Source organism: Siniperca chuatsi, linkage group LG19 (genome assembly GCF_020085105.1).
Source record: "Siniperca chuatsi isolate FFG_IHB_CAS linkage group LG19, ASM2008510v1, whole genome shotgun sequence".
In the NCBI taxonomy this organism is placed as follows: Eukaryota; Metazoa; Chordata; class Actinopteri; order Centrarchiformes; family Sinipercidae; genus Siniperca; species Siniperca chuatsi.
The window spans coordinates 16077496-16098268 of record NC_058060.1 but is presented as its reverse complement, the minus strand read 5'-3'; the positions used below and the strand labels follow the sequence as shown (position 1 = coordinate 16098268).

Here is a 20773-nt window from a genome sequence, read left to right as displayed (position 1 = left end):
GTAACCAGACTCTTATTTCATTATTACTGTACAGAAGCAGCACTGTCAGCAGTTCTGCTTTACGTCATCTTGGGTGTGCCGCAACCAGCTTTGCACACTTGTATTTGTGTAGTGGCAGTCTTTCTTCATTGCACGTGAGCTCAAGCTCTGTCACATTGTTCAAAGACAGTGATCTTTAGGTCAATTCAGATTTTCACAGGGTTCAAAGACAATCACAGAATAGTCCTAAAGCCACTCCAGCATTTTCTGTGACTTTATGATTTTCTATGAGGTGAATCCTTGCCTAATTCTGAGGTTGTGTATACTCTGGAGATTCTTTTCCTCAAGAATATATCTATATTTGTCCCAGCTCGTTGTTCTCTCTGTGCTGACCTGTCTCCCAGTCTCTGCAGCTGAGAAGCATGATGCTGCAACTTCCCTTGCTTTACCATAGGGATGGTACAATCCAGGTGGTTGGTATTTGGGTTGTGCCAGATACAGTGCTTGGCACTCTATACCATCTGGCAAAGTCTGAGCGGGATTTCTTTAGTGTTAAACTAAAGAGAGGCTTCCTTCGAGCATTCTATCTACCACAAAGCTCTGATTGATTTGATGGGTGGATGCAGAGATGGCTGCCATTCTGCCTGGTTCTGCCATCTCTGCAGAGGGCCAAAGCGCTCTTACAATGGTTACTTGGTTTTTGCTTACCTCTCTAGGCCTTTCCTGTCCAGTTCCTAAGTTTGGTCAGACTGGCAGCTTTATGGTGGTGGTACCAAACATCTTCCATTATGTCCTAATGATGATGAATCTTTCAGTGCTATATTAAACTTTAAATGGTTTTTGTCCCTGTCTCTGGCTCTATGCCTCAACACAATGCCATCTAAGAGGTCTACAGAGGATTCCTTGGACTTAAAAGCTTGGTTTTGACAATATATTAAATCTTTAAAAACGTGTTTGCTTTGTCATTATAGGTTACAGTCTATAGACTGGTGGTTTAAGGTAAAAAAACCTTAAAGGGGTACTCTGGAAATGTAGTATTGCTCTTCCACAAAGTTATGGGACTCACAATAGACAGATTGGGGGAAAAAATGTCAAAATCGAAAGCAGCAAAGGCATCCTGACTTTTAGGCCTGTGAATGGGCCAAGCTCCACAAATGCTGGCTCCTACATTTCCCATAATTCAATCCACTGATGTGTACATTCACATGCCTTTCAAGCTCCACACTTCCGGTTTGTAAAGTAGAGTTTCTGTTAGACTACAAGGCAACAAAATGTGTAAAAAGTGAAGGGTTCTGAAAAGTTTCCAAAGCCACTGCTCATTGAACACAACATCTCTGCTGTCTGGCAAGCTATGCAGAGTAATATACTATCTAATAATCCTGTGTCAAGCTAGTTAAAAAGGTATGACACTTTCTCACACCTAATGACAAATTTGTGTTGGTTTCTAATGTAACCAGGCAATGTTCAAAACAGGCCTTCAAGGGAAGATAAGAAAACCTTCTTATATGAGTCACAGTAACCTTTCACCTCCAGCCCCTCTGGTCAGTGGGCGTCTGGCAAGTGGTCAGGCTTCTGTGAATTCAGCATATGATAGCATGACTTCACACTCCTCACTGGAGGGACAACGTCAGGGAGAAGAGGTCGCGTTCATTCTGATTAAGACACTCAGCTAATGACTCGCAAAAAGGAGCCAGCATGAAATTGTCCTGAGAGTTGACAGCAGGATGTTAAGGAGAGTTAATAGATGAACACAATTTTCTCATAAGTGGGCTGCTGAGAAATATAGCCTGCATGAGCGAACTCTGTAGTACATGACATACTTTCAAACACTCCTTTTAAGAATGACGACACAGGCCATGAATGCTTTCTCAAAACCTTTTATCAGAATGATATGAGCCGCCTTGAAACTCTCCTTAAGCACATGACAAACAATATCGACCTTGCGATAAACTCTTGTTTCACCTTTCTTCATTAGTCCCATCAAAACAAAATTAGTAACCCGTCGCTTCTGTCTCTGGCTGGCATTTTTACTGTGGGATCCAGTCCCGTTATCATCCAAATGGATTGTTTTGCTTGAGGCACACCAACCATATCTGTGGGTGGTTTCCACTTGACAGTTTGACTCTCACTTTAAGGCTATTTCGGATCACCCTAGGGCACGCCAATGTGCTGATAAACTCATCCGTCAGTTTCCTGCTCAGACTCCTGCGAGTGCAGTTCATATTGATTTGATTTGATGAACATGATGGCCTCATTTAAATCTAATTTGGCAGATTGCCTCAGAGGTCTGCAATTGCAGGAATATGTGGCGGGACCAGGAAGAGAGTGAAATATATGAAGGACTTTTCAGGACAAGAGCTGGGTATTCCTCCTTTCAAGGAAAACACCAGTTTAATTGACCACTGTGAATCACAGAGGCCTTGAAGACTGACAGCAGAGAAAAAAAGGATACAGACCATGAGTCTACAAGCACAGGATGACAATGACTTTCCAGAAATCACTCACACCTCCAGACATGCAATTTATCCTTTACTGATGATAAGTACAGCACACACCAATGTTAAAACCATGTGAAAAGTATTTGGCACTGGAAATAACTACTGATAATCAAATGCAAACCTTTATTCTAGCAGCAAAATATGAACACATCAACAAAGTGTATCATCTTACAACAAAAATGGGGCTGATTATGGGCCTGTAGTAATCCATATTCAAATTTACTGAAGAAACACTTGCAATGAAATACATTTGGGGTTGCCCAATTAACAGTTTCCACTTACAATAAGGCCTATACATGCGTGTGTTTGATTAGAACAGCAGTTTAAACTACAAATTAACAAATTAATAATAGCTGCAAGTCTGTTTCAATGTCCTGGCATTTCATTTGCTATAAACAGGAAACAACAGTTTAAAAGCAGTGATCTCAGTATCTGGCACCAAACAAATGGAGAAATAATCTAGACTGGACTCTCTTACCTTGTTATCTATGTGTCTCCATGTTCTAATTATGGCTGCAGGATTTATAATGATGAATTAATTGGCGAGTGTAAGTTATCAGATAAACGTCAGGAAGAGTGGAAAAATCCCAACAGATGCAGAGCAAATCTTCCCAAAACAGTGGGCTGATATCCGGAAACTGCGCTCTGTGCTGAAGCGCAGAAATTACAAATACAAGCTTGAATCAGGCAGAAAGATCTTCTCTTCTCCCGGGTGCATAATCCAGAACTGTATTTACAGAGACGAACAAACTGCAATGGGTGGCGTGTTTCAGAGTAAAGTTTTTTCACCCTGCTCTTCGCTTGTCTCCACACACACTACAGTAGGGGGCTGAGTTTTTCCCTTGAGCTGCGCCTCTGATGTCAGCAACAACGTGAGCTCCAGGAAGTAGTGACGCTCTCCAGTGGTGCGTTTCCAAGGCAGCTGCGTCAAACTGGAGGGAGTACCGCCCCCCTGTGGACACCTGGAGTAAGTACAACATCTGCTCCAAATGCCCGTTTTCTATTCTGTGCTATTAACCATTTGTTCTTATTTGTTATTAACATATTTAGGATACTCAAACACATATTATGAAACAATATTTCAAAAAACTTTGTCCTTCACCCTCCGCGGGTGGTCTCATCCTTCGAGCTCGGGTCCTCTACCAGAGGCCTGGGAGCTTGAGGGTTCTGCGCAGTATCTTCGCTGTTCCTAGTACTGTGCTCTTCTGGACCGAGATGTCTGGTGTTCTTCCAGGGATTTGAAACAATATTTCATATATATATATATATATATATATATATATATATATATATATATATATATATATATATATATATATATATATATATATATATATATATATTTTATTATTATTTTTATATATATATATATAGGGGCAGGGGCACCTGTACTGTAGATGACAGAATTTCATTCCCCCCTACCTTGTCGGGACACCACACCTGATCAGGTGCTGAGTACAGAGAAGGCAGCAGAGCTGGCAGATGTTGACTGTCATCCGATGAGCTATTCTTTACCTCCCCCCTCCCTTATGTTTAAACACAGTTAATCTGCATTTGAGTTCACCTACCAGGTACTGTGCCTGACGGCCAGAGTGGCAGCACTTGCTCAGGATGGAGGGATCAACAGTGCTTCACACAGTGCTTCTCATTAGTACAGCCACAGTGTTTGTGTCTGCTCTGTCTTAGTCCCAGTGAGGTTTCTAGTAACTGTGCCCCCGTCAACAAACAGAGCTCCTCTTGGCACAGTTTAAGCTGGTAAAAAGCGTAAATGATCCACTAATTACTAAATCCTCACTAAAATGATCACCATTATCTGAAATGTCCTCCCTTTACAGAGTGTGGAGGATCCATTAGGAACTTGGACCTTGCCTGTGGGTAAGAAACCTGTAACACCGGTAAACATCTGTAACATTTGGACATAACTGAGACCCAGTCACTATTTCTCTGGCAGCATGGAGAGCATGTTGTGTTCAATCAGCAAACGTGTCAACGTGAGCTCCAGACTAATGGGCAGTGACAGTGAAACAGACCATACAAATGCAGCAGTGTATTATAACTGGGGTAATGATTGAACAAATCAGTATATTACAACAGTTTATTGTTCTCTTGTCAGACTGCTGAACCATTGCACAAGCTAGAGAAGAGGCTACCTGTGTACCAAAATAATTTATGGTGTGCACAAAAACTAACCCTGGGCAGTCTTGTATCCTCTTTTTGGCATATTAGACCAGACTATCAGAATGACAAACGTTCCACTGACCTTGGCTCCAACATCGCTCTCTTCAGATTAGTTCCACACAGCTCTGTTTTATTGTGATCAAACATGCCCTTGCTCTGTGTAAGACTGCTTGAGTGCAATGAATATCAATTGGACATTTGCATCTCTCTGTGGATTTGCAGATGAACACCACAGGCAGCTGTTTTGAACAATAACAGGCTGTGTGTGTGTGTGTGTGTGTGTGTGTGTGAGAGAGAGAGAGTGTGTGTGTTTCTTGTGTTTTTTGCAGCATCACTTTAGAGAGGGTTTCAGAGAGATTTGGGGTCTCTGGAAAAAAGGAGGATGAGTTTGCAGTCAGCTTTATGAAACGTAATCAAACTGCTTTTTCACATTGTGTAAATGAGTATTTAGACCACAAAGTATATGGTAATGGGGGATATTATTTTGTCATGACGTCTGTCAGTTTGTCTGTGTATCAACCTGTTACTGATAACAAAGTAACTCAACAACAATTCGTCATGTAAACTTCATGCTAACAACACTCATATCGATCTGTATATAGAAATTCTGATTTGTTTTTGGAGCACATTGCTGCATAAATTTGCAAATTACTAGGAAAAGGGTAACTTTTGCAGTTTTAATGGGCAAAATTCCTTGAGACTATTTGAAGACTTTATATTCATTCCAATCATGGTTAATGTGAATTCAAGCGTGCCGAAGTGAATTCAGGTATTTCTTCAGTAGTAATGCTGGAATTGACACATGAATGAATCTCCTGCAGCAGTTCACACACATACTATCTGTCATAGTTAACTCCAGCCAAGTAAAGGATGGAGTAGCACCTGTGCCGACTGGTTGTGGGTCTACAGTCAAAGCTTTTGTTCTGAGTTCCCCCTCGTGTTATGTGTATTGAACCAGCCTTTGCCTTCCCTGCAGCACTGGAACAAGCTTGTAAGATGTGTGTGTGCGTGGAAGCACTACTAGTGTTTATGCTTGTGGCGGTCTTTTTTTATCTTTATGCTTTGCTAAAAGGGTCGTCTAGAAAAATCCATTTCCCCTCAGGACGAACTGTGGCTGATATCGACTTGTTGGAAATCAATGAGGCCTTTGGCTGCCAGGTGAAAACCTAAAAATATTGGGGAAGTGAATTCTTTTTACAGATCAAACTTTACAGTAAATGATGGATTTCCTGTGGGCAAAGATGAGATTCCCAGTGGAGAATCCCAAGAGAGGAGCCATTGCTATGGGTCATCCTCTTGACTGTCAGGTGATAACCGCTCAGCAAGTACAAAGGCAGAAGGCTTTAGCTAACAGCTACAGAGCTGCTGTTCATTTGTTAAAGAAAAACAAGACTCATTTGATTATCCCTATTAGAAAAACACATCCATTATCAATGATCAAACAGGTTTTCCTAGTATCTATCTTCTGTGGTTTCCTACCGCATGGTGTCCATGTGCATTGGGACTGGAATGGGAGCTGCTGTTGTCTTCTATTTCCTGGACCGTAGAAGACTAGAAATCAACTCACATTATTATTTAACTGCATAAATCCTTCATTAATATGTAAACTTTAGTGACTGTAAGTCAGTGAGGATCTTATGAATATCTACCGTAAATTAAGTCTCAACATAAATTTACATTATTAATTGTCTTGATAGAAAACCAGTGACAACTTCATAATTTACTGATCATTAAAAGCACTTTGGTACTGTTATAAGTAATAAAATGACAAAAACCAAGTTGTTCTTTATATTTATTTACATTCTTACAAAAGGACTATAAATAAGTTTATTTAAGGAGAGCAGGTTAAATAGCAGGTGGTGATTGTGTGACTGTGATGTTATGAGGACATCTAGTTAGAGCTGTACACTTCATCAAAGGATCCTGTTCCCTGGAGCTGCAGAGTGAGGGGGGTCTTCACCAGAGGAGACTGGATTACCACAACAGCCCTGAACGCTCTGTCCTCACTAGAACACATAATATGTAAACATCTGAAACTTAAGCATGTTTTGGATATGGTAGCAAAATGTGAATATTTGTTTTATCTTTACAGTATGAGCTCATCATAATCCCTGTGTAATGCGGTCTGTGGTTTGTTACCTGGGAGTGAAGCTGACCTGAAGACACTGGCTGCAGCTGCTGACATGGAGCTCCTTGGACTTGAGAAGCCCAAAGTCTGGAGTAACTATGAACACGTGGGCGTCTCCTTCATCTGACTCTACACACACACACACACACACACATAGTGAAACACACCACACACATATAGGTCAATTACAGGCTGACAAGCTATGTGAACTAATTATTATGAATCACAACTGACACTAGACATAATTTTCTTGGCAATAAAATTCTTACTGCATAACAGAAGGCAACCATTTGTTGTTAAACTCTCTCATTATATTTTACTGACTTTGGAAAAGCTCCAAACTAGATATAATAAGGAAGAAGAGTCAGACACCTTCCTGCTGCTACAGAAAATAATGAGATAGAAATATATATAACTGGAGTTCCAAACTACTGTATGTGTAAAAAATTGCATCCAATTTTATCCAGCTAGTGTAGCCAAGTTGTGCCTAAATCAAAGACCTAAAAAAACCCAAGAGCCAATCTAAGAGCACTGAAGTGAATGCCAAAAAATATAGAAGACAGTTCAGTAGTTACCTATAAGTGATTTCCAGTATGTGTGGGTTCCATGGCTGTAGAGGTTGACTTCTATTGTCTGTGTTTGACCCACGTAGCAGAACCCAAAGTCGATGCTGTCAGTGGACAGACGCATCGTAGCAAGATCCAAATGGGCACGGAGAGGCACTATCTGCACAGAGCAGAGAAGACATGAACTTTGTGAGGCTAAATATTTTTCAATTACATACAAATATATATACAGTATTTCATTTTCTTCTTTCTCCCTTTATACACTAATTTTAGAGATGCACTACAGTCTCTGACCTGCAAGCTGCTATTGCTGTAGTGAATCAGGAGGTTTTTCTGGAACCTCAGCTTCTTCTGCCCACTTGCACTGTGGATCAGCGTCACCCCTGGAGGGACTTCCTCATCTGCCTGGTCTGCATGGTCCAGAAGGGACAGGGAGCAGTGGAAGGCCACCTTCACCTGGTATTCACAGGAAAGAGTACAACTTACTGTCGAGAACAACAAGATAACGGACATCCTTTAGATCAAAATCTTTCTGCTACTTTATCTACAGTTTATATTATCCAGAACATCTTGTCCTCTCACCTGCATGTTGTGTTGTGGCTTCAGCACCAGAGACTGGCTGTCACCAGTAGGCAGGTTGCTGGAGGTGCTGGTCTGGGCTTGAGGCTGCGACTTGAGCACTAAAAATGGAGGCTGAGTCCCCAGTCTGAAGTGTAGGCGCATTTCTGAGTTGTTTTTCAGCTGAAGGGTCTGTGTGATGTCAAATTCACGCACTGCCAGCTACGGAGCAAAACAACCAGAAAAACGACTAATGAGCATGACTGGTCAGAAATACGGCACACCTTTGGATCAATACCTCATGCGTGCGCTTCAGTATGTCAGAGCACTATTGATTAGTGTTGTAGATTTCTCAGATCGACCTCCTTCTCTGATTCTTCCCTCAGTAAATCACCGGCTGAGGCATGAAAATCCAGCACCCCCTCGTCCTCCTCCATCTGCACTAACAGCCTGCAGCAACGGGGAGCCAAGAGGAAGATATGCAACTTAATCAGACTACCTCTGAGCTCCTTTTGCTTAACCTCAGCTAATTTTAATTCTGGAAACATAAATTGAGTTGGATGCATAGAGGGATTTGGGAACATAAATAGTATGATTGTAACTGCTTACACTGCAGGTTTAACGACTGCTCGTAGATCCATTCTGACAGGCTCCAAATCCAAACCCTGAGCTCTTCCAACTTTACCCGGGACACAGGCAGCCATCTGTAAACAAGGGGTGCATCACAGTCATCTACTGTTTGCCTTTTTTCTAGGATTTAAACTTGAAAGGCAGTGTTTAGTGTATTGAACATGTTACCTCAGAATCTAGACTCATGAAGCCCAGAGCCAAGCCCACACATCTGGACTCACAAACTGACCCGGAAAGAGTCAAAGGAGTGAAAGATACGTGGATTGTGCTGCTGCTCTTTGGTGGAATCACCTTGAGATAAACAGCAGAAAGAAAATACATAATTATCCACATGGCTAAGGGTTTAAGTGGTAAAATGGATGTATGTAGCTAAAATCCAATCAACATACTATTTGCTGAGGTGTGATGTAGTATGGGTAATCCGAGAGGTTGCCCACATGAGGTCTGATGTGGACAGAGCAGAGTTTTTTCTTTGCAGGAGAGGGATAAAGACAGGTTTTCTCATCCTCACAGTCATCCTCAGATATATAATCCTTCCCTTCCTGAAATCAATAGGATTAAGCTGTTTTGAGCCAATGAAAGAATAAAATGGGAATTTTACATGGGTCCACTTACTGGCATCATAGTCATAACAATTTCCCATAGTCGACATCACAAAAATTGTTAAAGTTTATGTTTGTGTCTCTGTGGTGTGATGTTAAATGTACTCACTGTCATGCTTTGGAGGGAGGTGCTCTTTCCCTCAGAGCATGGGGTCTCATTTCTTTCCCAGGTTGTGTGAATGTTCCCATCAGAAATCCTTAATGCTCCAATCAACACCTCATTGCCATCGGCATCTTTTACTGGAAAGGCGTCTCCGTATGCCACCACAATATCCACCAGTTTACGATCATTCTGATCTATGTTATATGTTTCCCAGTCAATGCGAATATCTGGCAGAATATAAAGATTTAGATTAGATAACTTTATTAACCCCCAGAGGGGGTTAAGAAATGTGAGGGTGCAACAATTTTTCCCCCAGGCCAGGATGTTATTTATGATTATACTTACCACACATGGTGGGGTTGTTGATACGAAGAGAACGAGACACCGTGTCACCTCCAGATACATGAGTGCCAAACCTGGTGATGCAAACAGGAGTGTCAAACCAAAAGATATAATGGCATTATTAAAAATACACTAATGATGGTGGATTTAATTGGAGAAATAGACAGTGGAACAGACTGTATGATTGGCCCCTGGTTCTGGTTATCTGGACGTGGGCCTGTCATTTGGAAGTAGAGTGGGCAGCCTTTCACCGTCATCTGCATGGGAATGAGCTTGGGCTCAAGGTCCCCCACCTGCAGCAGGAAAATTAGATTTCAATTATTATTATTATTAATTGGTCTACAACAAAATGTAGAAGATACATGTGTAAAAATTGATGCTTGTTATCTTAATTCGGCACCAGAAAGTAATTTCTAATCCTGAAATATCTGTTACATCCCATTGTGTAGCATCCTACTTTGCATATGAGGTGATCTCTGTATTCCCCCCACATGTCAGTGTAGGCAGTGACATCCACAGTCTGGGTCTCAAAAGGTCCCAGCACCCCAGTGTCTGGTAGGACAAAGAAAGCTGCACCTTTTCCATGAGCCAGCAGTCTGCTCACAAACTCTGCCAACAGATACAGAAATACAGAATCTGTAGTGTATGTACTCAATCTGCTTAAGTTTAAAAGTGTGCTCACTAATGAAAAGTTAAAGCATACCCTCATGTGCCTTTTCTTCTACTTTCTTAGCTTGAATTGAATGAAGCGGCTTCCTGACATATGTGAATCTGTGATTAAAATGCAGCCCGTGTCACATAAAGTCATTCTTTGATCCATTATACAGGTCAGTGAGCATGCTCCCTTACCTTTTCTGTGACTGGTTATTTGGCTTTGAGGAATGGCAGGTGAAATACTCCGCCTCTATGGTGAAAGGTGCAGGGATGGCAGTTTGATTGGTTATCAATAACTGCTTAGTAACGGCTCTCGTCAAAATGACATCATCTCCAAAGTCAAGTAACAGTGTTGAGGGGCTCTCATCATCTGGGGAGGAGCTAAAAACAAAGAACAACAGCCATATTTTGAGTGGTAATGTATCAGTCTCTCTTGAACACTTATGCTATGGAGTTAATGCAGCTACTAGGTGGTTAGATACTAGAGTTTAAGCTAAGTTTACTACCGGACACTGGCCAGCGAGTAGGACACGCTGAGTTTCTTGGTTTTGGAAGCCACGATGCTAAGAACAAGAGGAGAGTTCATCCCCTGGACCTCACAAAGAGCAGCCACCTCAGTCAGCTCCAGCTGGACAAAAAGACAAATAATTAAACACAATTATCATTAAAAAATATATTTATTTTCCTAATAGAATCGGTGCATCTTTTAGCTGCTGATGTATAGTATAATGGTATTAAATTAAACGTCTGACCTTCTGGTGTGTTAATGGTACTTACATCTGTGTGAGAGATAAAGTTAACTGTGATCTCCAAACTGGTATTAGGCCCCAGAGAACCAGAGGAGGGGTCAAAACTGGCTGCACACAGTTCAGCCTGTTTACCCTGGAGCTGAGCCTGGTGGGGAAAATGTAAAACTCACATCACCAAGTATTAGCTGTCTTACCATTCTCTAATTGATAAGATGTACCCAAACAACCTTACGTATTATACAGATAATGCACTGCAAAGATGCATACATTACTTACATGATTTTAATGCAACATTCATTCTCCTTACAGTAAAATAAGAGGTGATAAAATGTTAACAGTAGTGATGCGTACCATCCAGCTGAAGTGTGAAGGCAGCAGTGTCTGGTTGAAGAGAGTGATGGTTGCCTTGGCAGGAACTCCGATGTAGAGTTCAGAGAGGAGCAGCTCACAGTTTAGCAGACACACCTGAGGAGACTGCACATCTGCTTGCACCAACAGGTGACTGCAACGATGACACAGGTAGTGTTACTTGTTATCAACAGGACACTGTCACTGAGTAACATTATTATTGTTGTCAAGACTGGTCCCTCTGCACCCCTTAACACCTTTAAATACAATGTGTATGTGACGTTTTATGCATTCTTACCATTCTGTTCCATTCTCCACTGTAAGCTCCAGCTGTGTTTCATATCGCTGACAGAAACGTGGCCTAAATAGCACGTCCACACTGCAAGAGGCCAAGGGGGGCAGCACACCTCTATATGGCTCCACTAAGATCTAAGCAACAGAGATTAATATAGATTTTTTTTTTTTAATACTACCCTGCTATAAACACGAGCCATATCTTTCATGTTATTTTATCACAGATGTGCTGATATATCAGTCCACTGCACAGCACCTGTGTGTCTTGGTGGTCCTGCGTCTCTTTCAGTGTCCAGGAGGCCTCCAGCTGGGTGATGTTGGTGAGGAGCAGTGTGGTCTGTGTCTGCTCCCCAAGCTTCATGAGCCCAAAGTCCACACTAGGCACACTGAGGGTCACTATGGGACCCTATACAAAAATCAAATGATGTGCATAAAAAGAGTCACAAACTATAATCAAAAGAATGTCACAGCAATAAACTATTATTGTGAAATAGTTAGTGATGGTGTTAAGATTTGTTCTTACCTTAAAAGAGACTTCCACAGCCAAAATGACAGGCTCGTGGTGATGCTCTATGTGGCAAACCAGACTGGTCACAATCCTCTCTGGTTTCCCTCCAGTCAAAATCAGGTCGAAATCAAAACACTCGTTCTCCTCTAGACCCAAACCCATGAAGGACAAGTCAATCAAAAATGAAACAATAACTCAACTATATCAAATGCTTTTTACAATTTATAATGTACAAATTCTAGTTGAAGGGGGATTTTTCTGTATTCTGCATTGTACTGTGTGACACACCTATTCTACCAGTAGAGGGCTCTACTTCTATTATGTGGCTGCTGCTGCTCATCCTCTCCCATTGAAAAAAGATGCAGGTTTTGCTGTGGTTCCACATCTGTTACACACAAGACATAGAAACACCATGAATAACTGTAATTGTGGCACACACTTATTTGATAGAAATGTAATATCAATTATGGTTAACATGAGGAAAACATCACTTAAATAACCTTGAATTGCCTGCGGGTGGTTGTGCACATAAAAATCTCTCCAGGGATTACAACAGCATAGGGCTCCAGTAGGACCTGGTACGGCTCTGCTGACCCCTTAACTTCTATCTCCATGACAATGACATCGTTAACCTTGGAGCCAGTGTGCACAGGCTGAAGGACACTAGATTTCCACACACACAGAGACACAATCCAACACTTTGTTAGATGAAAAGTATGCCAATGGAGCATCTGTTTAGTCTGTGTGATGTCAGAGTTCTTTGTATGTGATGACCTTGTGATTAAATTTTTTACATATTAATATTTACAGTATAACTTTACCCATTGTCACTGGACTCTGGTGGCAGCTGGGGGACATCCCTCAGGACTAAGTGACAGACACTGTGGTAATCCTTCAGCTTAAGAAAATACAAACATTTTGAATTGGACATGAAATAAATATCAGTAAGAAATGTTTCTTTCTGGCACATACCGTACTATGAAATACAGCTTTCTTAAAGCACAGCTAGTGATATAATAAACCCCTGATTTGTATTTTCTGTCATTTATTCTGAGTCTTCTGTACCTCTTTAGGACAGAAGGTGAACAGAAACTCTTCTTCCTGGCAGGGGGCCAGAACCCCTGTTAGGGGGCTGACGTTGAAAACATCATCTGCGGCCAGGTGGAACTGGATATGGGAGGGCTCTGGGGTTTCCCCTGGAAGCAGAGGGCGCAGGTTGGGCTTCATGATCTGCCAGTGGAAAGGCAGCTCCAAGTGGCTTCAGCCCCAGAGAGAGAGAGAATGAAAGAGATATGTAATGTGATATTCAATGATTCCTGAAGGGAACTCTTTTTCTACTTGCGCAGCTGTGAAAAGAGCAGCACGGGGTCAGTGACAGAGCAGCAGCCCTGGATCTTGTAGTTAATCAGTGTTTAGTTTCTTACTCGAGGACACTTCAACTGTGTGAATGCTGCCAACACTGGGGCTTGAATCCTAGTGCTCCAATTTACGAGCAGTCTCCCTGCTCATTATTATTCTGCAGCCAAAAAGAGCATGGATGATGTTTATACTTGTGGAGAGGCATTAGATTCAAAACATTTTGAAAACATGATACTATCTTGCTATTTCATGCTTTGCAGTGATGATATATGAAGGTGTGAGGCTTACACATTGTTTCTAATGATGAGTTTTTTCTGTTGCACAGAGTGAGGGTTACATGGGCTGAAACGGACAAAGTGCTCTGCAATGAGGTCATGCACCTCTCCCATCACAGGAGGCTCCTTCTTCCCAGATACAGACACAAGCTCAAGTGCAATCAGCTGGCCCTCACCTGGGAAACACACATATTATAGAGACAGGGGTGGGTCAACATCCAAATAAGTACATTTTACCTTACAGTGGAGGAACTCCAAAGCGTTATTTTTTTTATAGAATAATCTCTTAGAAAGTTTTCTGATCACTGAAAATATATTCACCTTCAATGGAAATGTCTTTCACCTGGCAGTTGTCACATACAACAGTGAAAACCTGACAGCTCTTCTCAGCAGTGGAGGGAAAGAAAACCACCTGCAAACACACACACACACACACAGATATTTGAAGCACACAGAGAATTAATAGGACTGAATTCTAAACACACAGTCAGTTGCATAGAAGTAAAACCTGTATCTAAAAAACTGGGAAGTATACTGAGAAGCCTTTAAATGATTTTCACTGGTCCCACTGTATTTTAAGTATATAAAATCTTAGTGAGTAGTGCTAATACCAATTATGGACTTTAATCCAGTCAAATAACACATTTATATGAAGCATTTCATCTATTACATTCTATTTAATTTAAATGTACCTCCACAACAGACTCACCTCCACTACAGTGGCCTCTTCTGGCTGCAGCACAAAAAGAGACGGGCTGACTGCAAAGGGTGGCTGCTCAGAAAAGTATGTTTTTGCCACAGACTGTATAAATGAAGAAAAACAGAACCTGTCAAGGTTTTTTTTTTTTTTTTTTTTCAATAAAAAACCTAAATATCTTTTCTACTCATGAATTACCAGTCACCGCAATGAAATGGTTACTGTATCTTAGATAATGTGTCAGATAGATTTTTACCCTGAGGTTAGAGGCTGGCCAGTGGTTCTTGGGGATGATGCAGAAGGTCCCAGCGCTGAGACCAACATTTTGACACAGGAACTCAAGAAACTTTACTCCTCCAATCAGACAATAACCACAGTCCAGAACTCTTGGTACTGCACAATAATTAGAGGGAAACATATCAATAATGCATGACCAAACAGAGTACACCGATGAGCATAATAATAACGTAAGGTTGGTAGATCGTAATGAGACTCACAGGTGAGAACTGGAGGGGGTCGTCTGGCTGTGATGGGCACCACAAGCAGGTGTTCAGCCTGAGTCTCCACCACTATGAAGTCCTCATAGTCCCCCAAGGAGTCTGGAGCGAAGCGCACTGTGTACTTACAACTCATCCCTGGGGCAACAACACCACCCTCACCAGGGAATCTCCCTGCCAAAACATATCTGAATATCAATCCCTTCTAACATTGTACCAACATAATTCTCTACATTCACTTGTGCGCAATTTATCTTCTTATACTTCAGTGTTTGATACAGTAGGTGGTGCTGGTGTTCACATACAGGATTGCAACAACAACACAAGAATGTCAAAATCCACCAACTGCATTCCAGAGATGTATGACTTTATTTGTCAAAACTCCCTGACATTCGTTTTTGATACAGTCACTTGAAACTTGACACACTTGATGATTTCCTCACAACCAACAGGAGCAGGTATAATCCAATCAGAACAAAAGGAGGAGCTCACCCAGGCCAATAGAGAAGTAAGGAGTGGTAGGAGGGATGACTCGGACATGGCGGCTTGCAGAAGTCAAGTTTTTCAGCTCCAGTATAGTCTAGAACAGGACAGGGCATGTTACTGCAGATCATCTGACAAACAGTTAGTAGTCTTGGATGTGTCCCTGTAAAGTTAGAGTTGAATCTGAAACATACCTCATAAACATTTCCCACACTATAGTCAGTGAAAACCACCACTGAAGGTTTTGCTAGGAAGACCGGGACAGGATCATCAGCAGAACTTTCAGGGGAAAAGAGCACAAACACAACACCTGAGTAATCTGTCTGTTCTCAATAAAGACAGTCTCACACAAAGTGGTGAGCTGGGTAACACGCCAACGCTGCCAGCATTAAATTATATGTTAAAACCACAAAGCTTTCAGAGCTTACTTTCTTCATCTGCCAAGGAAGACATTGTCTTTTGCCTTAGAGTTGGATCAAAGCTTGAGCTGCACTGATGTGAGTGAAGCAGGAAGGTGTTCTTGTTAGAAAATACTTTAAATCAAAACCCTGTAGCTAACTGCCCTAACCACTGAACTTCCTGCTAACTCAATAATGCTCAGTGTGTGTGCATATTAAGCATAAATGTAAACAGAATCATGCACATATACACAAACATGAACCTGATATCCCATGCCTTTACACATACAGTAAAAACAAAAAACCCCAACAACTGATAAATGCATTTCAGCTAATGCTATCTTATATATTCATATATTGCACCAAGTAGAGCTGCCACACACTTGCTGACAAAACTGCAGCCAAAAAGTACAATATATCCTTCCACTGTTAGTTGTGTCCAACAATGTTTGTATCCACAGGCATAATATGAATCAGCCTGTCTGTTTTAATGCACACTTAGCTCTCCCTGCAGGATGTGTCTTGTGTCACATTCAGATGGGCTTCTCCTATCTGTGTTTATGTCAAAATACATTCCAAACGTTTTATTGCCAATTTTGCTAAGAATCAATCTTGATGCAAACATTATGTGACCCTGGCCTGATTTGATTAAGAATATAATGTGACAGTCATAGTTGGGAATTTTTTTTTTAGCATAATTGGTGGGATAATCCACTCTGGTTTCTTGGGTAAGGGGGGGTTGCACTAGGTTGAATTATTTATATGGGAATAGGAACTATTTTTTTAAGACTAACAGATACAGTGTTGCTGAGTGCTCAAAATATCTTGGCTTTATACTGTGATAAGGCATTTGTAATGAGTAACTGCAAGCTTGGCACAAAACATTTCTACCCACAATATGTAGTGACCATGACAATTATAAAGGCTTTGACGTTTTTTTGTTTGTAATAACTTCTCAGTTGACCTTGCCGATGTACTATACAATAAATGACATAATGCCAGGAGTATAAAGATGCAAATCACTGCTTTGGCACAAAAGATGCACTGCTTTACATCGTCCGAGAAAAAGCGTACTCATGTTTGCATTTAATATTGGAGAGGGATTGTCTGAACTAATCATATTGTATTTTGTCAACTATAACCCACACAAGATTTGCATATGTGACCCACTATGTCAATATCCTGCCTTTTTATATATTTGCTGACCTATGACAAAATGATAAGCATTTACTGGGAAATGATGAAAAGGGCCCTTATACTTGGCACATTCCAGGTACCTTTGCTCTTCCATCCCTTTCCTCACATGCTCTGTCTTCCCCACTTTGGCTCTGGGCCGGGTGAGGGATGTGCCACCCTGTTGTGCATTTGGAGGAAGGAAGCGAGGATTGCGTAGGAAGCTGTGTCTATCTTTCAGCTTCTGAAGTTTTTCCCATCCCTCTGCCCGATCCTTTGCGCTTGGCTCATCCTTCCACTTTGGTCTGGGTTTTGTGTGGTTCGGCCTCTGAAACATATTGACAGATTTTAATTGTGCTGCGTATTGAATACTTATAGTACGTTGATGTAATCAAGTATCCCTCCTTCCCAGAAGAACTCTTGCCAGATCAGAATCATCATTTACATAAGTTTTCAAAACTCAGAGGAGCAGCTTTTAATAATGTTCTTTTTATGTCCTGTTTTGTCCCTGTTGTCTCCTTTTTTGTTTGTTTTTTCAATTAGTCTCTTGTTTCAGTTGATTATTTACTCTTTTGAACTGTAGGCATTAGTATTTTAGATTCCATTAGGAAAAAACTGTATAAATACATAAGTGCATAAAGTGTCACTCTTGTTAGCGCTCTCTGATCAAAAGGGTGTAGGCTTCTGACTCCTCACCTCCCTGGTTTTCTTCCTCTTTGGGGTATCTGAGCTGGATTCAAAGGTCAGGCTGAGATCTGACTCGTTCATTTCTGGCATACTCTTTTCTGGACTGGGAATTAGAGTATAACCATCATCCTGAGGCTCCCTGGACACGTGCATGGTGTAGGCGATGGTGGGTTTGGCAGGATTCGATTTGACTAACAGGAAAAGGTATGTGAAATATTTAGCCAAAACACACTGGTTATAACTAATTTGAGATGAGCCCCAAAGAGGGTTATGTACTTGCTGCTGGTGCTTCCACCCGTGGTTTTTGTGTAGTTAAGTAGTCCTGGGGGGAAATCAGGTTGTTCATTTCGAGAAGATCTTTGTCTACACACCAGGAAAAAGCTGATTTGACTGAAAATAGACATAAGAAATAACATCAGATCGAGAACATTGTAACAACCCTGGTATATTAAGAGTAAATATATCGCTTTAAATTACAGTAGATGGTTACAGCTCATCATCATGAACATTAAGCAAGCATACTGTGTACAGCACAGCACTTTACAGCAGTATAACATGTTAATTCATGGCAATGTTTCCATCTCACCTGTAAGGAGGCCTTGGTGATCATTAATATCTCCCATATTCTCTTTCATTCTCTCGTAGGCCTGGCTTTCTGTGGCTGCAGCCCGAGTTCTTGCCTGAATTATATGACTCTCCAGCATGTCAGCCTCTTTCATTCGCTGACTGTATTCAGAATGAGCCTATGTAATTGAAAAAAAAATTACATAGTAATAATAATAATACAGATTTATATTATTGTAATATTTATTCTGCTGGCATTAAATTGTGAAGCATGGAGCACAGTTTTGCATAGTTAGTAACAATGTTGTTAGGAAACCTGTTGAAGCTCTTCAACATATCTGTCATGGTAGCTGCTTCTTCCTTTCTTTGTCTTGATGAGGTTGGACAAAGTGTCTTTCCCAAGGATGTCTTTTGTGTAAAGGTCCTTGAAAGTGCTTGCTAACACATGAGAAATGTCCTTATGCAAGAAAAGAAAGGTTTGTAGTGAAGTAATTTTGCATTATGTTTAGTGGCTAACGTTAATCTTAACAGCCATAATAACCAAAAGGTGTTCATTAACTTACCTGTGACTTTCCTGATGCGGGTCTGTGACTGTTCACAGACGGATCAAACCGTCTCGTCTCAGGTTCTTGCAGCATGGTACAGTAGCACTGAGCCACTCATGTAGCTCGCTAACGTTAAATGTTTAGTTAATTTGCTAAGCAGCTAACTAGTTAGCGCGTTAGCAAGGTAAATTGACGAGAACTTCAACTTTATTAGCACGTAAAGTCAACGTCAAAACAGAAACAGACACAGTTAGCAAGACGAGTTTCACGAATCATTAACCTTCCAAAGATATATATATACATAATTTAGCTAAAGCTGTGGCTAAAAGTTAATTTTGTTGAAGTCCTTCACTGCTCGCTGCCTTTCCGCCATATTTGTGTACAATTGGTTGCCATAGCGACAGCCAAAGGTACATTTGCGCTTGCACTCCAGGAAGAGGATAAAAACATACAATAGCCTATTTCATTTTTAAATGTTATTGTGTGCCCCAAACCAAACGCACAAACACTGCCTATGTGTAACAAGCCTTATTTTTGTCCACAATACACTCTGTGTAGTATTTTTGGTTTAGCAGTTGTCCTTGTATTGTAGAGGTTTAATTCAAAGATACATGCAAAACATATATTCAAACTAGACAAAATCATATTGTCTGGAGGGTTAACCCAAATACAGTGCATTTTGAATCGTTATGCTAAGTCATGAGATAACTTTTTTTTTCTTGTTTTCATCAGTATACTGAATGATCAGTAAGATATTTATTATTATTACTAATCACTTCAAGTGATTTTTAGATCTAAAGTTTTTAACCAGCAATTTTAAGTTGAAACTAACAAATACACTCTAAATAGAGTTAATGAAATTAGGAACGTTTTCATCATTAAGGATTAACATTTTCTGACACACAGAACCATATGAGCCAGACTACCTCATGAGACCAGATGCAACACGTTTATTAAACAATCACACCCGCATTGTTTTGATAAGTGCTCTATAAATAAAGTTTTATTATTATTATTATTATTATACTGCACTGCCATATGAGGTGTGGCATTGTCTCCGTGGCCCACGTGATTTCTTTTCAATGAAGCTACCTAAAAATAATAGCTGGCTTTCCTTTTACAATGCAGAAGTACAAACAGGCACTGAAAAGGCTCATGTATAACGATATCAGTTTCAGCAGATTATGTCATGCAAAGTCTTTTCAAAGCATTGTAGAGCCTTATGCAAAAAGAGCAGTTCATGTGTAAGACCTATAGCTTCTGAAATACATACTAAAGTCAGTGCTTTTTGTTTAGGAGGCCAAGTTTCCAAAGACATACAAAACAAAATCCTTGACTGTGCTGATCAGCTCATGCGGTGCTCAATTGGGATTCTCAAAGAGCCAACTGTTGAGCTCACTTTGTAGCTGCTCGTGGTTTGCCAGACAAAGCTGGGTTTTTTTTCACAAGACTTACTCTAGCGTGAGAGTTCATAGGACAGAATAGGTTGGCGGACACCTCATAATAGAGAGGCACAAAGAGGGATGTGTCTAAGCCCTCATATATTACATTCTGACAATGAACAGGAGCTTGTGCGTCCAATGCACAAACACTATTATTTACATAGGCTACTACTACTTCAAAGTATCCTGCCATATTAGTGACACCAACAACAACAACAAAATTCCAAGACTTATCTAACACTTCGCCAGTGGCCAGAAAGTGAACTTTTGTGTTCACAAGAGATGGGCTAGGCTTGCATGATAACTGACATCTGCTCATTTAGCTTTGAAATGTTGCTTCAGCACATATTTCTGTTTGAATCAACACTCAGTCAAACACCGTGCTGAAATGTCTACTATGGAGTGGTGCAGTGGTGGACTCAGGCTGTTTGAGGGGCAGGGGGGGACAAAATAAAAAAGGCACCAGCTGTATGCGGTGCGGTATAGAGCACTGTATTGCATTTTGTCCACTGGAAG

The 20773-nt window shown here is 40.9% G+C and overlaps 2 protein-coding genes and 1 long non-coding RNA gene across 10 annotated transcripts in view; 1 reads left to right on the top strand and 2 right to left on the bottom strand.

Moving 5' to 3' along the window:
* map3k22 (mitogen-activated protein kinase kinase kinase 22) overlaps window positions 1-3334 on the bottom strand; it is a 38552-nt gene extending 35218 nt beyond the window's left edge. The window contains exon 1 of the mRNA XM_044176597.1: window positions 2956-3334. The gene's annotated coding sequence lies outside the window, so the exon portion shown is untranslated. The remainder of the gene's footprint in view (window positions 1-2955) is intronic.
* A 43-nt stretch (window positions 3335-3377) lies between these two features.
* LOC122866645 lies at window positions 3378-6871 on the top strand. Its single transcript, XR_006375774.1, has 3 exons — window positions 3378-3444; window positions 4313-4352; window positions 6748-6871. It is a non-coding gene; the product is annotated as an uncharacterized LOC122866645 (long non-coding RNA).
* Window positions 6435-19213, bottom strand: dlec1 (DLEC1 cilia and flagella associated protein). Of its 8 annotated transcripts, none has more exons than XM_044176583.1 (38): window positions 18834-19203; window positions 18587-18727; window positions 18293-18449; window positions 17983-18096; window positions 17716-17897; window positions 17124-17347; window positions 15643-15727; window positions 15458-15545; window positions 14966-15139; window positions 14725-14861; window positions 14481-14573; window positions 14093-14183; window positions 13785-13947; window positions 13203-13395; window positions 12959-13035; window positions 12638-12800; window positions 12426-12522; window positions 12153-12283; window positions 11886-12035; window positions 11634-11764; window positions 11339-11489; window positions 11016-11132; window positions 10745-10866; window positions 10434-10619; window positions 10288-10355; window positions 10024-10193; window positions 9762-9877; window positions 9588-9658; window positions 9249-9469; window positions 8927-9079; window positions 8706-8828; window positions 8517-8611; window positions 8270-8357; window positions 7932-8129; window positions 7644-7805; window positions 7359-7509; window positions 6795-6912; window positions 6435-6661 (listed from the first exon to the last, which is right to left on the bottom strand). In XM_044176583.1, exons 1-38 carry the CDS (start codon window positions 18906-18908, stop codon window positions 6547-6549), a joined length of 5091 nt encoding a protein of 1696 aa, XP_044032518.1. In that variant the 5' UTR covers window positions 18909-19203; the 3' UTR covers window positions 6435-6546. The 8 variants fall into 8 exon arrangements, 6 of the variants coding, with proteins under 6 accessions (XP_044032518.1, XP_044032521.1, XP_044032520.1 ...); XM_044176586.1 differs by having other exon boundaries at window positions 10042-10193; XM_044176585.1 differs by having other exon boundaries at window positions 10288-10340.
* Between the last annotated feature and the right edge of the window lie 1560 nt (window positions 19214-20773).

Excerpts from the sequence above, each read along its gene's own strand:
- dlec1 (XM_044176583.1), bottom strand. The coding sequence starts at position 18,908 with ATGCTGCAAGAACCTGAGACGAGACGGTTTGATCCGTCTGTGAACAGT. Across the intron at positions 15,546-15,642 it reads GTGTGGGAAATGTTTATGAG|ACTATACTGGAGCTGAAAAA; the intron begins GTATGTTTCAGA and ends GTCCTGTTCTAG. Across the intron at positions 12,036-12,152 it reads CTGTGGAAGTCTCTTTTAAG|GGTCCCATAGTGACCCTCAG; the intron begins GTAAGAACAAAT and ends ATTTTTGTATAG.